This window comes from Panicum virgatum, chromosome 5K (assembly GCF_016808335.1).
Source record: "Panicum virgatum strain AP13 chromosome 5K, P.virgatum_v5, whole genome shotgun sequence".
Lineage (NCBI taxonomy): Eukaryota > Viridiplantae > Streptophyta > Magnoliopsida > Poales > Poaceae > Panicum > Panicum virgatum.
Window position 1 is genome coordinate 47,019,128 of NC_053140.1, and position 19,395 is coordinate 47,038,522.

Sequence of the window (19,395 nt, forward strand, 5' to 3'; positions counted from 1 at the left end):
CAGTCGCGGAGGAAATGCGACACCGCCGGCGACCTCGGCTGTGTTTAGATCCGTAAATAGCGACAAGAAAGATCACATCGGACACTATAGTACACTATAGTATTTTCGTTTGTTTGTGGTAATTATTGTCCTACCATGATCTAACTAGACTCAAAAGATTCGTCTCGTCATGTACATCAAAACTATACAATTAATTTTTTTATTTACCTATATTTCATGTTTCATACTTGAGGTAAAAAATTTGATGTGATAGGTGAATAGTGAAATTTGGATTTAGAAATTTTGGAACTACAGCCCTCGAAAAGAAAAGAAAAGCCAGTGGATTCTCCAGGGATCGCGTCTCGCTCGGCGGTGACTCGTCGTTACCGTGCTGTCCATCCCGACTCTCACTGGAGTCGTCGTCACCTCTCCTTCCCCTTCTACCGCTACCGCCGCCGCAACCTTTAACTCGCCGCCCCCCCGCTCGCGGTAATGTCTCCGCATGTGATGCCCGCGTCCTCCTTCCCTTCCCCTTCCTCCTCCTCCTCCTCCTCATCTACCGTTTCGTCCACCCCCAGCGCCGCCCGCAGATGCCGCCCAAGGTGGTGACCATCGCCGCGGGCGAGGTCCACACGCTCGCCCTCACGGGTGAGGACTCTCCACCATGCTCGCTCGAGTTATCCTGTCCTGCTGCCCGCTCACGGGGCCTCAGGGGATCTGATGGGTGGTTCCGTGGCTTGTGATTGCAGGTGATGGGGAGGTGTACTCGTGGGGCAGGGGCCCGTTCGGCCGCCTCGGGACCGGCCGCGAGGACGACGAGCTCGTCCCCACCGCCGTGGCGCCCGCGGTCGGCGCCCGCGGTGGGAGGCCGAGGCCCAGGTTCGTGGCCGTCGCCGCCGGGGCCTACCACAGCCTTGCGCTGGACGGTTCGTGCTCTGTTCTCTGCTTATCCTGATATTGTCGCGTTGAAACAAGAAATGGCTGGTGTCTGCTGCGAATCAAGTGATTGTAGTTAGAATTGCTGGAGTAGTTACAGCATTCTGATGCCTCTGCGGTTTGTGGGGGGTGGCGAAATCCAGTAATTGACCAGTAGCAGAGAAATGGGGTTTGTGTTACTGTGCCCAAAGCGTGAGTCTGCTTGTACTAGCATACTGCCGACTGGCACTTTGATTTTCAGGTGGTACAGTCTGTAAGTAAAGTGTGGCCCAGCATGGCTCCTCCAGTCCTCCTGCACAGGCCTTAATATCTTTGCCCTGAATTTTTCTGCTCCTGTTTGAGGCTGAAATGTTTGTAATTGTCAAAATATCCGTAGTTTAAATGGCATCTTGTATGCATGTGACTTATGGTTTGCATATCTATTTTTTAATTCCCTTAAGTGCAAAGTGTTCATTGATGCATTTTTTTTTGCTACAAGCAATTAAACCTGATCAATCAATATACATATGCAATGGGCACCGAATATTGATACTCGTTAGTGATTACTGAATAATGTTTGTTATGGCAGATGAAGGTTCACTCTGGTCATGGGGCTACAATCTCTGTATCCTTTACACCTCTTGGCTTATTTTTGAAACTTTTTTAGCTGCAAATCTCTTGGTTGGTATGCCTGTCATTGTCTGGTACTTGGGTTGTCACTTCCTTGACTATTTAACAGATGGCCAGCTTGGCTACGGGGATCAGAATGCCCTTTTTCCTTGTTTGGTTGATCAATTTCAGGATCTAGATTCTCCTGAAACACTAGATGATGAAGCCCAGAGCACAGGTGATCGAACTTCTTTGAAGGTATGAAACAATGCCCAAATTATAAGTTTTAAGATTGTTCCTGAGAAAGTTTGGCTTCCTTTTCTTTTTGATAATCCTGATGTATGTTTTATTACAGCTGTCTTCTGTCAAAGCTGGTGGCATGATGTCTTTTGCCATAGACAGTTTGGGGGCCCTGTGGATGTGGGGAAATTGCCCTCAGCAGACGGATGCTGGAGAATTTTGTATTGCAAGTAGTTCTGTTCCACTACCTGTGTGGGATTTCCATGGACACACTGTTGTTAAGGTTGCCTGTGGTAATGAGCATGTAGTAGCTGCAGTTAGTGCTGGGGAGACTTATACTGGAGGTGACCTTGTTTGCTATGCTTGGGGAAACAACAACCATGGTCAGTTGGGTCTAGGTGACAAGGAAAGTAGATCTCGTCCTGTGCTTATCTCAGCATTTAGTGAAGAATCTTCTTGGGAGGTGTATGAAATTGCATGCGGAGCTTCTCACACTGCCGTCCTCACCAATAAGAAGTCTTTTGACCAGATAGAATCTCGGTGCTGGACGTTTGGCCTTGGTGACAAGGGGCAGCTTGGCCACGGAACCACAGCCACCATTTGCTCACCACAACCTGTTGATGGCTTACCAACCGGATCCTTCCTTATTTCTCTTGATTGTGGATTGTTTCACACAACTGTAGTCTCCTCTGATGGAGAGGTGTGGTGTTGGGGAATGGAGAGAGGTCTTGGGCTGTGCCCAGATGCTAGCTTTTCAGGGGTTGATGCAGGGGATGCTCTATGTCCGATAAGAGTTCAGTCACCTGAAACAAATGGGTTCAAATTTCTTGGTCCAGTGCAGATCGCCTGTGGAGCTGCCCACACTGTTCTCGTTGCTGGTGATGGGTATAGGATGTGGGCATGGGGCAGAGGCCGCAGTGGTGTGCTTGGGAGAGGCCAGACTGCTGACAGCTACATACCATGCGTTGTGATGTGGCCTCCTCTTGGTGAGAACTTCCAGGAGATTCATGAGGACCAAGCAGAGGCATCAACATCAAGAGTGAATGATCGCACTAGAACTGAGTTGGAGCAGAAGCTATCTGCTGCCTCGGATGAATTACAGTTCCTAAGGTCAAAACTGACACTCATGGAGAGATATGCCAACATACTCCACATATCAATCTTTCGTAAGCCACTTGATGAACGGACACTGCCACGTTCACTCCAGGAATCTCCCGTCTTTGATATTAGAAAGGAATTTGAGAACATATTGGATGCAGCAGACACTGATGAACTCAATCGTTTGGAGATCTTCTACCGCAGCATGCTTTCCGGTGTGAAGGACAAGCTTCTGAAGCGAAGAGTCCAAGAGATGGTTCAACAATGCATTATTTCACTCTCAGCAGGGAGGCAAACCCCTCGAGATCAGTGAATTGATTGTATACTTACCAAATAGAAAGTCAGTACAGGATCACCAGATTTGATGTCATAAAAAATGCAGTAAGCCCTGTTTATGCTAACCTACCGTTGCATCTGTTTCTTAATATATATATATATGGCGAGGCAGTAAATCTATACTGGCATCAAGATCATCACATGGTCGTCCATTAGACTAAATGACTAGTTGACATGTACTGCATTATGCATATGTTGTTTATGATGTTCCATTATGATAAATGCACCCTACATAACTTGAACCATGTGTAAAGGATCTCGTTATGGATTTGTGGTTGTCGTAAACAAGCAAGATTATATGGATAAAGTGTTATTTATAAACCACAGACAAATATCAGTATAAATTACATATCTGCTGTTTTATGTTCAATATTCAGGAGAGTTGATTGGCGGACATGGATATGTCATGTAACCCCTGCGATTGATGAATTAAGTAAATTGTTATCCTATGGACATGGCTTTTCCTTTATGTGTTTGGTTATGCAGAGCTCAGCCTAGTGGGCTGACCTTGTTCGGTGAAACTTGGGTCCAGTTTGCTAGCTGTGGAGCCCAGTTTCGAAGATGACTGTCCCGACTTGCAATTTCTACGATTGAGGTACACAAATTCTAAGATGATCTCAAGTGGGAAACGAAAAGTCCCATTTTTCTACTTTTATACAGTGTATTTCAACTTTCACGTATGTTTGGTTCGACGAGTTTGATGGTGACAGTCTGGTGGATGATTAATTCCTATCTAGCACCTTTTCGTTTGAAGAATGTGATGGTCTGATCCATTATAACTCCATTAATGCAACCAAAATATCAACTTAAACATGAGGGATTTTTTCATTACACAAAACTTGTTTAGGAAGATCTCGTGTTGGGTCCTTCAATCTAAAACCAACTGACTCCTTGACAACACAAATGCTCTAGCTCTAATAAAGAAGTTGAATCCTACTCGTTCTTGTGTGTTTGTGGTGGATAAGCTGGTGATGGACTATGTCAGTTCATTACCTAAACCAAACAGGTGGATTGGGTTCCAAACTAAAGATCAGCCCTGGTGTTCAGTTCAGACCAGAGCTTCAGCTGCACCAAAATGCTGCGTCCAGAATGCACAATCCAAACAGAGACGCAGAGGGCGCCGTCTCCACCGCTACTTGCGGGCGAGCGAGCGATCCGTTCCTTCGACTCGCGCGGCCGGCGGCACTGTCTGTGGCCCTGTTTGTTTTTCCCTAGTATAGTATAGCACACAATTCTCGAGAAAAGAATTTTACATGTATGGAGCACTAAACGAAGTTTATTTGCAAAATCTTTTCATGGATGGGTGTAATTTTTCACGATGAATCTAATGATAGTAAGTAATTAATGATTGGCTACAGTGATGCTACAATAACCATTCTCTAATTGTGCGGTCAAAAGCCTCATTAAATTTATCTCGCGAAGTCGTACGGGGCTGTGGAGTTAATTTTGTAAATTACTTTTATTTTATACCCCTAATTATTAGTAAAAAATTTTGTGCTACTTGTGCTATTCTCATCTAAACAGGGCCTGTGTCACCCCACCCGCCGGCGTGCGCATCACGTGGGCCGTGCGGAACCCGCCCGGCGGCCTCTCGCCGGCGTGAGGGAGTACAACGGAACTCGTGCCGCCCACTCATCTGGACACGGATCAAAACGGAAACAAAACGTGCTCCCGCTGACGTCTCGAGCCACCAGCAACTCTTATCGTGATTAAACTAGTCTAGCGCCGACCCCCTCTTGGCGGTTCCGCATCGCATCGCATCCCGCCTGCGCGAAGCCGGTGGCGCGGCCGCGCGGCGACGTGGCCCGCGCACGGGGTGCCTCGAGTCAAGTACTCAAGTCCCCCCGCACCACGCGCGTGCGGCCGCCGTCGCGCCACGTCCGCCGCGAGCGAGCCCGTGTCCCCGCCTTCTGATGGCTTGGGCCCCCACAAGCCGGACCCACGGACAGCGACCGGCCATCCGGATCAGCCTGGGTTGCGTCCGCACTCCGCACGTCAGCTCCCACGGTCGGGGCGGCCCGGGGGCGCAGGCCGACGGGTGGGCCCGGCGCCGCTTTTTAATTATGGAACCCCAGGTCCTTTTGATCCGCTTCGCGGGCGGCGGGTTCCTCACGCGAGCCGCGCCGCCCGCGAGCCGCCGGCCGCTGGGCCACGCCGGGGCCGCCGGCCCGGGGTGTCATTGGGGGGCGGCGCGGCCCGCGTGGGGCGACGGTTTCCGCCCTTTCCGTGTGGTCCGCCGGTTTCCATTATTAGAAGCGCCACGTCAGCAGCGGCTGCTTTTGGGAATTTTAAATCCTGCTTTTGATCTTGATCTCGTGCTCGAGGCAGCAAATCTCGTTGGGGGAAGAAACCGCATGGGAAGTAATCCCTCCGTCCCAAAATAATTGTATATTTAGAGTTTAAAATTTATTCCATAAAAAATATTATTTTGACTCATCTTCCATAAAAGATAAAAGTATCTAAAATCTTCTTATAGAAAAGAAGAGACAATCACCGTGTTCGGCTGGTCTCCAGTCCTCCAGTATTTTTCTCTCACACCACTCCAGCTCCAGCTTGCCGAACACGATTAATATCCGGACTCTTCTCACAAAAGATAAAAAGTATTTTGGTAATTTCATGCTATACATTGGTTTTCGTGTACAGTCTTACAAATGTATTTATTTTGAGAGGAAGAGAGTACTATCGGAAGAAGACCAGAGGGGAGGGCTCGAGGAGTAGCGTCGTAGGGTAGGATAGGGGAGGGGAGGGCTCCAGCTGGTGGGCTTCGCCGGCTCCCGTTGTCTTCCTCCTCGGCGGCGCGCGAGCCGGTGGGGTGGAGTGGGGGGCGTCCGTTTTTTTGTGGCGTCAAGTCAAGACCGTGTCGGCGTCTCATCTCCGCGGTCAGGTTTTGGTGCCTAGCGCGGCACTGTGCTGCTGAGGTGAGGCTGGGGCGCAGTTCCGGGAGGAGGGAAGGGAGATGGACATGGACTGGACTGGTCGCTGTGCCGCTGGCTGCCGCTCCGAACTGGGGCGAGGTGTTCGAGGGTAAGGGTCGCGGGCGTTGTGCGGCTAGGAGGCGGGCTACCGAGGCGCCGGGAAATAAAGCAGGAGACGACGGGAGGGCGCCGATTTAAAGCGCCTTTGTGTGGCTCGCTGCTCGCCTCTGCTCCACTCCTCTCACCTAGTCACTGCTCCCACCTCGCGTTTGCTCGGCGGGCGCGGTGGGCGTGCCGCCGCCGCTGGCTCTCGGATCCTTATCCGATCCCCTCTGCGGCGACGAGGCCGTCCGGAGCCTGGAACTGCTGTTTCTGGTCCGGATGGGGTTGGCGGAGCGGCGGGCGGAGGTGCGGGGCGCGGCGAATCGGCGGTGATCCGGGCCATGGGGTAGAGTGGAGGGGGTGTGCGTGGCATGGAGCCGTCCCGTGGCGCCGTTGGCGGCGGGCGGCGGTGGGGGGACGAGGAGGCGGAGGCGGAGGGCGACGCGGCGGAGGAAGGGAGGCGGCCGGAGGACGGGGGAGAGGTGAGCCTGCGTGAGTGGCTGGACCGCCCGGGCCGCGCGGTGGAGGCGGCGGAGTGCGTGCACGTGTTCAGGCAGGTGGCGGAGGCGGTGGCCGCCGCGCACGCACAGGGGGTGGCCGTGGGCAGCGCGCGCCCGTCGTGCTTCGTCGTGTCGCCGCCCTTCGCGCGCGTCGCCTTCATCGAGTCCGCATCCGGCTCCGACGCCTCGGGCTCCTGCTCGGGCTCCGACGCCTCCGAGGACGCCGACCAGGACGCCTCTCCTCCGCGGCGACGCGACGGTGCCGCCCGCGGGGAGGAGCACGCCGGGAAGACGTTCCCGCTCAAGAGCGTGCTATCAATGGAACTCAACTGGTACACCAGCCCCGAGGAGGCGGATGACAGCGGCGGAAGCGGCTCTACCTTTGCCTCCGACATCTACAGACTGGGTGTGCTCTTGTTCGAGGTGCGTTTCGCTTGATCACTTGAATATGCTTCTGTTTTTCGGGCACTTCACCCCATAGCTTGTGGCCTTATGTTGGCGGCTCGGAGAGCAGCTGTTCTGTACGTTCGAAACCATCGAGGATAAGATGCGGGCGATGGCGAATCTGCGGCATCGGGTGTTGCCGCCGCAGCTGCTGCTCAAATGGCCGAAGGAAGCATCCTTCTGCCAGTTGCTCATGCACCCTGCGCCGGAAACCAGGCCAAAGATGAGGTGCGTTGTGTGTCATGTACTACTATGGCTATGGCCCTGTTTATATCTTTACCTGTAAACCCACGCAAAAAAAAAAAATCACATCGAATGTTTTGACACATGCATGGAGTACTAAATGGAGTCTATTTACAAAACTTTTTGCATAGATGGGCTGTAAATCGCGAGACGAATCTAATGAGCCTACTTAATTCATGATTTGCAACAGTGATGCTACAGTAACCATCCACTAATTATGTATTAATCATGGATTAATTAGCATCATTAGATTCGTCTCGCGATTTACAACCCATCTGTGCAAAAGGTTTTATAAATAGACTTCATTTAGTAAGTTATGACTGGAGAAGGCTTGTGTCAGGGGTTCTTGTTTCACATTGGGTAACAAAAAGTATTTTACTAGTATAGTAGTCGTGCTTCTCCTCAAAGCTGTGAACTGCATTTATTTCCTAGTTACATGTGCTCTGGTGGTACACTTTATAGGATAAAAAACATGGGTATCATCATAAACATGAACATGGAGTTTTTCGAAGATCAAGGTTGCCTGGAAAAATTGGCTAAATCAGGCAACAAGAAAGAAAAACTAATATTCATGACGCAGTGGCAGCCACCGGAATTATTGTCAGCAATTTAAAATATTAGAATTTATGAAATGCAACACCTATTCTAGATTTGACATTCTTGCTTAAACCTCATCAATTAAAAAAAAGTGCAGCAAACTACCAAAAAGTTATGACACCTAACCATTAGACCGTGCACTTGCACTCTTGCAGGGGAATCCTGCCAATTTATAAAAAGTCAGACGTATCATTATCACATACTATTTTCGATTTGATAGTATTTGTAGTTCATGCTTCAATTAGAAAATGTGGCTGTATTGCCACTGATGAAGGTGCCAGCACACCTCTTTGCATTCTAGGAGTTCCTCAGTGGACCTTTTAGGTATGGCAACAAAGACTTCTGTTTGGACAATTGACCATTGCTGGATTTAAGTTCAGGTTAATTTTTTTTCTTTATTGCCTTCTCACTAGTGCACTGTGCTAGCTGGTCATATGCCTGATTGTTTTTAGAAATTTGATAATTAAAGATATGTATCTGCATATTTACTTTGTGGTATTTAGTCAACTTGTACCTCATTGACCCTTTTCGTCGTTTTATTTGACAGTGAGGTGCTGCAGAGTGAGTTTCTTAATCAGTCTCGAAATAGCCTGGAAGAGCGTGAAGCGGCACTTAGGTTACGTGAAGAGATAGAAGAACAAGAATTACTGCTAGATTTTCTTCAACAGTTGCAGAAAAGAAAGCAGCACATAGCAGACAATTTGCAGGACACGGTTGCCTTTCTTTCTTCTGACATCAATGAGGTCCTCCACCAGCAATCTGCACTAGGGGGGCAATGTGTGAACTTCTCATCTGATTTGGATAAAGAGGTGTGCTCTGGAACTGTTGAAGATCAGAGTGATTGTGGATCCAGGAAGCGTTTCAGACCTGAGCTGCAAGGTGTTGACATGGAGGAACAGAATCATAGTGTGGAAGAATGTTCCAGAACTGTGCCATCCTCTGAGTTAATACAGGAAAGTGTTTTGTCAAAAAGCTCCAGGTTGATGAAGAACTTCAAAAAACTTGAAACAGCCTACTTTTTAACAAGGTCTAAGTTGGTGAAGCAAGTTGGTAACCAAATAAGTAGCTGTCATCAAATTGCTAAGAGGGCTACTGGTTCAGCTGTTGGGACTGAGGGAAGTTCAATAGATAATTTTCCTTTGGAAAGGCAATATGGTAGAAGGCAAAGAGGTTGGGTGAACTCTTTTCTTGAGGGATTGTGCAAATACTTGTCATTCAGTAAGTTGAAAGTACAGGCAGAACTGAAACAGTGTGATTTGCTGAACTCGTCGAACTTAGTATGCTCCCTAGGGTTTGACCGGGATAAAGAGTTTTTCGCAACCGCTGGTGTAAATAAGAAGATAAAAGTGTTTGAGTATAATATGATTGTAAATGAACAGCGTGACATTCACTATCCTGTGGTAGAGATGTCCAATAGATCAAAATTAAGTTGTATTTGCTGGAACAGTTATATGAAGAGCCATATAGCATCTAGTGATTTTGAGGGTATAGTGCAGGTAAGCTCCTCTGGCATGTCTTTATTTTGAAGAAATTTGTATTTGATGTAATTACCATAAATGTGCCTGTATTTTCAGGTTTGGGATGTTACTAGGAGTCAAGTTTTTGTTGACATGAGGGAGCATGAGAGGCGAGTGTGGTCGGTGGACTTCTCAATTGTGGACCCAACAAAATTGGTCAGTGGGAGTGATGATGGATCTGTGAAGCTGTGGGATATGAATCAGGCAATTTTATTCTTGCACCTACTGTATGTCAGCTTTTAAACTACCGATAACATGGTTATCGAACCTGTATATGTGAATGTGGAATTATTTCTTTCCACTTTTATAACACATTTCCATGAACTTTGCAGGCTGGGAGTATTGGCACTATTAGAACAAGGGCAAATGTGTGCTCTGTGCAATTTCAACCTGATACTGCTCGCTCCATTGCCATCGGCTCGGCAGATCACAAAATTTACTGCTATGATCTCCGTAACATACGAGCTCCTTATTGTACAATGGTTGGGCACACAAAAACAGTAAGCTATGTCAAGTATCTAGATGCATCAACGATAGTATCTGCATCTACTGACAACTCATTGAAGCTCTGGGACTTGTCGATGAGTCCAGGAAGGATAATTGACAGTCCAACCCAAACATTTACAGGGCATACAAATACAAAGGTTAGATGACACTTGCACGTAATTGTTCTCTCTCCATAATATTCGTCTAAATGTGATTATTAGTAGTGACTGGTTATATCTTTTGTGAGTATAGCTAGTAGAATATCTGCTAAGTTTTATTTGAAAGTTGTATTTGCTATAAATTTCTAATATATATGGAGTATCCTACTGTAACAATTATCTGTGCTGTACTATATATCACTATTGTACAACTGTATTTGATTGCTCCACGATGTTATAAACTACAGCCAACACATTAGTGATTCAGACATCTCCTTTCTATGGATCACTGTGCGAAGGAGGTGCTTTAGATCCCACTGCACAAGTTGTTTTTAGATATTTAGATTGCTGAACAATCTTAAATTGTTGCCCGCTTCATGTGTTTGCGGCAGATTTAATTACCATCTTATCCCAATTAGCATAGTGGTTTGTGGCTTGATCAGTCCATGCCTCCATGGTTTTCAGGAAATAGTTTAGCATCTCAGTTGAGATCATGATTAATTCTTTCCCGTGTAAACAGAGCTTTATTAATTCCAACATGCCCGCTATATGCCGAGTTGCTTCCAGTGCTGAGAGAAAACAGAATTTTTATTTAGTGACTGATTTACTTATTTGTTAAAACTTTGAACCAGAACTTTGTTGGCCTTTCCATATCTGATGGTTACATTGCTACTGGCTCCGAAACGAATGAGGTATGCATTCTCTAGCTAAGCTTCCACAAATTTGTCTGGACATCTGATTGGTACTTACAACGGATAATGTAGTTTTATCGACCTTAATCATAGAGTACTCATTGCATTCGTTGCAAGGAAGCTGATGTTTATTGTTGATGAATATAGTGTAGTTCATATTGCTCATGAGGTAGTCTACATTTGCTACGCAGGCCGATAAAACCCCGAACCCCTGCCCCACCCTTACATATAGGGCCGCCGTTACCTGAGTGAGTGAGTGCGGCCCGGGACCTTCCTTTATCACTTAATAATATAAAAAGAAGGAAACGAAATTACTAAGATGTTATGCAATGGCAATCAAATTTTCTGTTGTAGCTGAGGGATCATTGCATAGTTACTAGGTTTTAAGCAGCATTTGCTGTGTGAATGGAGAAATAGCGTGCAGGAACTTGTGTCCTTTAATTAGATGGGTATATGTCTCCATTGCCTATTCATATCCTTGTGACTTGTGAGGAATTGTATCAACTATTCAACTGAAATGCTTCACTTACCCCCCGTTTTACTTTACTCCAGGTTTTTGTCTACCACAAAGAATTTCCCATGCCAGTGTTGGCATATAAGTTCACCGTGGCAGACCCTATATCAGGCCAGGAGCTTGACGATCCGACGCAGTTCATTTCATGCGTCTGTTGGAGGGGGCAGTCCACAACTCTTCTTTCTGCTAACTCCAGCGGCAACATCAAGATCTTAGAAATGGACTGACTGTACGATTGGATTGTGCGTCTGCCCAGTCTCGGGTAGAAAGGACTGACTTCTTACCGAGGGTGCGACTCTGTGTGGTTGGCAGGCTTCAAAGTTTCTGGCACTTGGATTCAGAGATGCCAACGAGTTGGCAAAGCGGTAGCTTAATCTGAGTTGCAGAGTTGGGACTTGGGAGGTAGGAGTAGCTGTAACAGATTTAGCATGGATTGAAGGGTTATAGATTAGCATGGTAGCACTAGCAGAAGTAGGAAACGAAATTGAGGTGTCGGGTGGCCCCACAAGGAAAGGTTTTTTTTGTACATCATTGGTTCGAGGTATACTTGTACAGGCAATCATCCCAAGTTTTTACTACCTAGCAGCATCAGCATCAGGCTGGTGCTCTTGCGATAGTAGTGGTGCTTGAAATGTAGGCGTACAAATTGGTTCACATCTGTTGAAGTGGAGATCATCATTTTGCCAAATTAATTCTATTTTCCCCCGTATATTTTTATATTGTAATGTTCATTACAGTTGCTTGGGTACCACCGACCAAGCATGATTTGCCCGTTCGATAGGGTTTTCTTCGTTCGTCCGCGCTCAGAGAAGAATCTTTTGAGTGATTGACGAGCACGCTGTCGGCTCGCTGCGCTCCTACACCGCTGGTGACGACCGGTTCGGCTGGCCTCGTTCCGTCCCAGCCGCGTCGTGAGTTCGACGGCGCCGTGGTTGGCTGCAGTCGTGTCCAGGGACAGATGGGCCTACGCAGACCGTAGAGCGCGAAAACATTTGGACAGACAAGTTGCCAACCGGCTCCAGCCTCCAGCTGTGAGTGCGCACGGAGCCGCGGAGGAGACGGGTCACAGACCCCCGGCACCTCCCGCGTCGGCGCCGCACGGGAACATGGGCAGGCGCTCAAGATGGGAACGGGTCGGGTCGGGTCGACCTATCGGTTAGTTGACCCGACCCATAAAAGTAAGGCTAATGGGCTATATGGGCCGGCCTCAAATCTGATAAAAGTCCAAAGAAGCCGGAGTCTACCGATCCAATAGACTGGATGTGTCGACCCAAAACAACTCTATCATCCCACTTAATTCCTAGTTCTATTCTATCATCCCACCTGATCTCTAGTTCTATTTGACGCATGGGAGAGAGAAACATGGAGGCGAGCAAGCTAGCCGCGGCGGCGGCATCTCGGCGCGTCTTGCTGTCATCCGGCGGCCATGAATCTTCATGCCACGCTCCATCTCTGTTATTCTCCCGTGGGTATCATGTATGGTGATTGAACCAGAACTAGATCTTTGCATGCCCTACCTAGCTGATCCCAAGTGCAAAGGAGCAGCTGGTCACTGGGCAACTGCGGAGAACGATTCTTCTTCTTCCTCCTGGACACACAGCTTACTCAGCATTACGTGATTCGGTTCATGACATTATCACGGCTTTGAAAATATTGTTGTTTGTAGAGTTTTCAGCTAGCACTAGATGATATTATATTAGTTTTCATAATTTTGCACTCTACCTTGCTCTTATTTACAATGATTGATTTGTTGTATGCACATATAATTCCATTTATACTATATGCTATGTTCAAATGGGTCGACTCATTATACCTATTGAGTCAACGAGACCATATATAGATAATAGATTAGGTCGGCCCGTAGCCTCACAAATTGGCCCTGAGGCCATAGGAGCCAGGTCCGGGCCGGCCCGTTCCCAATCTTTCCGCGTCACATGCGGGGCTCCGCTGTCGACCAACCTGGCGCACGCTGCTAGTAACTGCTAACTGCTGCTGCTGCTCACCTCGTTCCAGGCTTCAGGCTGATTTGCTGCTCCTGTCCCCTCCCCTGATGCCGTTAGCCGTTGAAGATGAGCCCAAACTTACTATGCGTCTTGTGCGCTTCCTGAATCCTGATTTGGGTGCACACCAAGTGATATCGGCTCCATGAAACAGATCACATGGTTTCCGTTGGTGATGTTCGGAGCTTTGGATGCTTGTTCGGTCGAGCCCCATCCCCTGATGCCGCCGTCGTTGTTGGGAGCGGCGCACATCTATCTACGTCAGCGACACCGTGCGCGCTCGTGACGGCGGCGTAATCCTACGGCGGGGCGATGGTGATCTATGAGACGCACTACGTTGGCATGGAGTGCACCGTGTACGTGAGGGCTTGAATTGTCCCGAGGACCACGCAGCAGCTGTCTCAGGCAGACTCTCAGCGGCAGCGCTTGGCACGCCGGGACAGACAGTGCGGTCCCTGCACGAACGAACTCGACATGTCAGCAGCGCGCGATGATGAACTCGCTGGAAGGGGTTTATTTATTTATTTATTTTGAAAGGAGCCTTTATTTATTTACAGTTACAGAGCCCCGCGCGCCGTTCCGAATGAACGAAGCAGGAGTAGGAGGGTGAGAGGCGGTCAGCACTTGGAGCGGTCCTGCGGCGCGAACGTGAAGCCGCCGGCGACGTAGCGGCCCTGCAGCCCGTCGGGGCGCGTCACGAACCTCCGGAACCTGAGCGGCAGCCCCTTCCTCCGGGCAGGGTTCGCGCACCCGCGCGCCGGCGACCGCGGCACGTACACCCTGCAGTCCTTGCTGGTGAAGGCCGCCGCCTGCGCCCCCGTCTGGATCAGGAAGTAGCCGCGCGAGTTCGTGGCGCCCCACACCGACAGCGCCTGGCGGCTCCCGTGCCGCCGGCACCGCAGCAGCGCCGACGCGTCTGCGCGCGCGCGCGCCAAATTAATGGTACGGTCGGAAATTACTGGGCCAATAATATACGGCGATCGGAGGAGGAGGAGGAGAAGGAACGTACTCCGGAGAGGCGACGCGTCCCTGGACTCGATGTAGCCGGGGTACCGGCAGCCCTTGCACCAGACGACGCCCTCCACGCCGATGGTGAAGTTGAGGTCCGGCTGCGGCCGGGGCATGCCCATGCCCGAGCCACCGGACGGCAGGCAGCCCACGGCGAGGATCACGGCGGCGAGGCCGCAGCCCAGGACGAGGCTCCTGCTCCTTGTCGCGAGAGTAGGCGCCATTAATTGCTGTGACACTGATGGGAGATGAGCCAGTGTATCGATTATCGAAGAGGAAGGAACGAAGCTATGGCGGCGTAGCAGCGATCATGGGGAGGAAGCCGCGGAAGAACAGCGCAATTTGTAGCCTGCTAGTGCTTTGAGTCAGAGAGCAGATTCCGGCTGGCTCATTAAGTCATCATCAGAGCGGCTCGGAAGATACAGTCACATGCGTGGGGGGTGCGGGCGTTGCAAGCGAATTGCGTATCCGCGATCGCGCCTCGTGCACTTTATACCAAGCCACCAAGTGGATAATGCTGCGCGTACGGTACTTGCTTAACTCCAACTGAAAGATTAAGGGGTGTTTAGATTTAAATGTTATATCCAAAAGTGCTAAACTTTAACACTACTAGTGTATCCAAACAGTAGTAGTCTTAATGGAGTGGGCTAAAATTGAGCCAAGAGCCCAAGACTTGAAAATTAAACTTTAGGAATGATACCTTTTTAGAACTCGATTTTAGTTCATCTGAACAGACCCTAAAAGGCATCGCAATTCGCAAAAAGACACTGAATTGTTCTACTACAAGTTTAGCCACTAATCCCCCACACCAATGAAGTAATTTAATTGATAATGACAACTCAGAAGCTCCCTGGAAACCAAAAAAGGAAGGCAGGCCTGACAGCGTATACATAGGTGCCGCACGCTGCGCGATGCACGCGTGGATTCAGCTCTCTTGCTCGTGCTCGCAGCAAATGGGCGGCGATGCTTCCTTCAATTTGCAGGCAGGAGGATGTCTTGTTCAATTGAGGATCGCTAGCTCATGACGACCTGCCGTGATCGCGCAGTCACCGCCCCACGACGCACTGACGCAGGCACGCAAGTCAAGCCAACAATCAAATTTCCAGCCACAACTCAGACGCCCAACAATCAGCCTAAACTGATGCGCTCGAGCCCTTGGAATCTTTGGTGGCTTAGTTGTTGTTTTATCTTGGCTTAATTGGTAAAGCATGCATGTCAATCTTGTTTAGTACTCCTACAGTCCTTATCACACGGGCTTGATAAATCCAAGTCCCTCCATTCCTCATGCTTGCACTGCTATTAGCTTCTGAGGAATGAGGTGGTGATGAATCAATTCAATTCACTTTGTTTCATAAACCAAACAAAAAGTTGAGTAGTGAGAAGATAATGGACTGCCTATTCCTCAAAGGAAACACCAAATAACTTCTACGAGTTTCATTTCTTTTGGTATTGCTTGTGCTCCTAGATCGTGTCCTACGGTTGCACATGCCCTAGCGGCTATTAGTTGTAAGTGACCTCAGGGTGTTAGATTTTAGATCGCGCTGAGTTCCTTCGTTAATGGAAAGTACTTTTCCATTAAAAAAAGTAAAAAACACACCGAAAAAGTTCTCTGGGAATGCCTTCTCTCGCAAAGCTGAATTAAGGGCCCGTTTGGTGGAGCTTCAACTCCGACTCCTCCCCACGCCACATCAGCCTCGGAGCTGGAGCTCCACCAAATGGCTGGGGCGGTGGAGCGGCTTCTGTTGTTGTCGTAGAGGAGCAGGAGCCGTTTTAGCCTTGCATGCTGGAGCCACAAATACTAGCTTCGGCTCCATATGAGGAGTCTTCTTTGAGGCCCAAATGTTAGGGAACATGTGTGACTGACAGTCAAACTACCACACAATGCCCAATAACTATTTTTTTATTTCAAAACAAAAAAAATATTTTTTCAGAACAATTTTGACTGAATTAAATATGTGGGCCAATTTGTTGGACCAGTTTAGGCCCAAAAGATAAAATCAGAAAACTTTAACGTGACAAGTTTGTTGGGTCATCCGTGAGCAGCCCTCCCAAACGAAACCTAAAATGAAGGCAAGCAGGCAGCATGTGCTCTTTGATGGGCCTAAGTGGAGAACATACAGAATGGGCCGGCCCATGAGGGTGGAGGACTGTCCACCTGGTGGGCTGATTCATGGACCTTGATGATGATGGCACTGTTTGTTTCAGCTTATTGCTGATTTTGAAAGTTTAATTTTAAAAATTTAAAAATCAGATGACCCCCAGAATCGGTAATTCATAATCAGCTAGATTCTCGACTTTCGGAGTCATATGACTTTTAGATTTCCCAAAGTCGAGTCCAAAATCAGCCAGAAGCTACGCATATATTACAGTTGCGCTATCAATTTAGCTACAATGCTAGGATTAGTAGCTTGCACCCTAGATGTAAGTAGTAATTTCAAGAGGTATGCTGATACACCTAGCAAACCTTGTAAACCCTGCTGGGAGTACGGTGATCGTAATCATGTACGGCCAGACATGCATGGGTTGTGTTGTTTCAGGTTTGTGTTCATCCTTTTAACATAGAGGAGGATACACATATACAGGCAGCTGCCAAAAATTTGGAGTCGTATAAATAAAGAAACTTTCGCTTGCTGACCCGGATCAATGTATGTTTTTACATCGTCAATTATTATTCCCCTGCAAACATGTACTACTATGCAACATCTGTTTGATTTATTCCGTTCTTCCACGTCCAGAATCGGCTATGCTCATCCAGGAGCTAGCTAGCACTTGGCGGGCTCCTCCGGCGCGAACGTGAAGTTGCTGGCGGAGTAGCGCGCCTGCAGCTCGCCGGGGAGCGGCAAGAACCTGCGGAACTTGAGCGGCGCCCCCTTCCTGGCGGCGGGCCTGACGGCGGCGGCGCACCCGCTCGCCGGCGAGCGCGGCACGTACACCTTGCAGTCCTTGCTCTTGAAGGGCGCCGACTCCCAGTCCGCCTGGATCAGGAAGGAGCCGTCGGCGCCCGTGGCGTTCCACACGGACAGCGCCCGCCCGCCCTCGCGCCGGCACCGCAGCAGCGCCGCGGCATCTGCATAAATTAAAAGATGTAGTAAGGCACTGCGGCAGATGATCATATCTGAGCGCACGAACAATGGCGGGGCGCACGTACTGGGGAGCGGCGACGCGTCCATGGCGCTGACGTAGCCGGCGTACCGGCAGCTCTTGCACCAGACGACGCCCTCGACGGAGATGGTGAAGTTGAGGTCCGGCGGCGGCTGGGGCAGACCCATGGCCTCGCCGCGGGAGGGCAAGCAGCCCACCGAGGCGAGGGCCGCGAGCGACAGGCAGACCGCGAGGCAGGCCATCGAGATCGATCTTTTATTTAGCAGGGCACTTGTCCGTAGATCGATGCAGTCTGTGTTACTTTGTGTTGTTATGAGCTGCTAATTGGTGGTGGTAGAGTGTCCCATTTATAGGAGATCGAGGAGCACGAGACGGGCCGATAGATTCTGTTCATCTGGCACAAATGAATTCGGTCTTGCACGGGATGAATGAAGATGCGTGCGGGCGTCGGAGGTGGCACAGCGGGGGTCACACGTTGGACAGCCTGGTCATGTGGCAGGTGTGTGTGTGTGCATCGCAAGCGAAAAACTGAATGCGCACCAGAATGCGCATGGATAATGTGTTGCAGTTCCTTTGACTGTAGGTCCAGAATCAGAGACAGAGCATCTAGCTATATATTCTTTTTTTTCGCGACCGTGACTGAACACGTTTTTCATTAAAAGGAGAAAAGAGTATAAAACAAACTTCGAGTTGGTTCCAGAGAGACCGAGCCAACCCGACCACCCAAACAAGCACACTAAGTGATTACATTGTTAGCTGACTCGCGACTCGGCAACCTACCTAAAGCTCGAGCCACCCGTTCTAATTTACTAAAACCTGCCTGGAACCAAGCACAGATCTCGTCAATGACCCAGTCCAGTACCTCATGCATGGTCCTAATTTGACGGTCAAAAATTCTCTTGTTTCTTTCCTTCCATACCATCCAGCAAATCAAGATTACCACTGAGTCAAAACAGCACCGTTCCTCCTTCAGAATGCGTTTCCTAGCTCGAGTCCACCAAGCAACCAGCCATTGATCATGACTTGATGGGGAGACAGCCGACCAGCCGATCCGATGGAAAAATTGGAACCAAAGTTCCCTTGAAAATGAACAACACAACAGCAGATGCTCATTTGTTTCAGGAGCCTGTGAGAAAAGAGCACATGAGTCATCATCTTGTAGCCCATGGTTTTTCCTCCTAGCCGCGGTCCAGCATCGATCATGCAGCACCAACCAAATGAAGAATTTGCATTTGGGCGGCGCCCGCGCCTTTCGAAGTAATGTGGTTCCTTCCACTGGTTGCTGCCCAATAAAGAATGACTTGTAAGCAGAGGAGGTGGAAAAGATCTTATCTGGAGTCCATTTCCAACAGACTCTATCCGGCTGATCGGGCTGTAGTTGAATTGTCCTTGTCATGTCCCATACAAGAAGATAGTCGAGAATGACTTGGACAGTAAGAGCCCCAAAAATATCTGTAGTCCAAAGATCGCCGTGCAATGCTTGTGCCACCGTCCTCGTTTTCTTGATTCGAGGACCCACTGTAGCACAGAGACAAGGTGCCACTTCAGCCAGCGACTTCCCATCGAGCCAACGATCAGACCAAAACAAGGACGTGTGGCCATCCCCCAAATCAACGTACATCGAAGCTTGGAACATTGCTCTATAATGGGCTCCTTCTCATCTGGTAGTAGATGCCATGACCGAGCAACATCTGTACGCTTCATCCACAGCCACCTCATGCGCAGCGCATATCCGAAGCGCTGCAAGTCAATGATGCCTAAGCCTCCAAGTTCCGGAGGACGACAAACTCTAGGCCAAGCAAGCAAGCAATGTCCCCCTTTGGCCGATTGCACTCCTTTCCAGAGAAACGCCCGTCTGATATTGTCAATACATTTGATGGCCCAAGGAGAGAGGCTAACAGCAAGGGCAGTATGTGTAGGAATTGCAGATAAGGTGCTCT

At 49.1% G+C, this 19,395-nt stretch overlaps 4 protein-coding genes across 5 annotated transcripts; 2 read left to right on the forward strand and 2 right to left on the reverse strand.

Moving 5' to 3' along the window:
- The first annotated feature begins 375 nt into the window (after positions 1-375).
- On the forward strand, positions 376-3,547 carry LOC120707892 (ultraviolet-B receptor UVR8-like). Its single transcript, XM_039992946.1, has 5 exons — positions 376-627; positions 729-905; positions 1,484-1,519; positions 1,634-1,761; positions 1,859-3,547. Exons 1-5 carry the CDS (start codon positions 570-572, stop codon positions 3,152-3,154), a joined length of 1,695 nt encoding a protein of 564 aa, XP_039848880.1. The 5' UTR covers positions 376-569; the 3' UTR covers positions 3,155-3,547.
- Positions 3,548-6,346: 2,799 nt separating this feature from the next.
- On the forward strand, positions 6,347-12,056 carry LOC120707893 (protein SPA1-RELATED 4-like). Of its 2 annotated transcripts, none has more exons than XR_005689166.1 (7): positions 6,347-7,117; positions 7,209-7,366; positions 8,526-9,474; positions 9,553-9,722; positions 9,828-10,139; positions 10,772-10,831; positions 11,384-12,056. XR_005689166.1 is itself a non-coding variant. In XM_039992947.1 (7 exons), exons 1-7 carry the CDS (start codon positions 6,566-6,568, stop codon positions 11,570-11,572), a joined length of 2,367 nt encoding a protein of 788 aa, XP_039848881.1. In that variant the 5' UTR covers positions 6,348-6,565; the 3' UTR covers positions 11,573-12,056. The 2 variants fall into 2 exon arrangements, 1 of the variants encoding a protein (XP_039848881.1); XM_039992947.1 differs by having other exon boundaries at positions 6,348-7,117; positions 9,553-9,699.
- Positions 12,057-13,839: 1,783 nt separating this feature from the next.
- Positions 13,840-14,789, reverse strand: LOC120710724 (non-classical arabinogalactan protein 30-like). Its single transcript, XM_039996318.1, has 2 exons — positions 14,355-14,789; positions 13,840-14,261 (listed from the first exon to the last, which is right to left on the reverse strand). Exons 1-2 carry the CDS (start codon positions 14,575-14,577, stop codon positions 13,963-13,965), a joined length of 522 nt encoding a protein of 173 aa, XP_039852252.1. The 5' UTR covers positions 14,578-14,789; the 3' UTR covers positions 13,840-13,962.
- A 2,170-nt stretch (positions 14,790-16,959) lies between these two features.
- On the reverse strand, positions 16,960-17,746 carry LOC120710725 (non-classical arabinogalactan protein 30-like). Its single transcript, XM_039996319.1, has 2 exons — positions 17,502-17,746; positions 16,960-17,420 (listed from the first exon to the last, which is right to left on the reverse strand). Exons 1-2 carry the CDS (start codon positions 17,695-17,697, stop codon positions 17,116-17,118), a joined length of 501 nt encoding a protein of 166 aa, XP_039852253.1. The 5' UTR covers positions 17,698-17,746; the 3' UTR covers positions 16,960-17,115.
- Between the last annotated feature and the right edge of the window lie 1,649 nt (positions 17,747-19,395).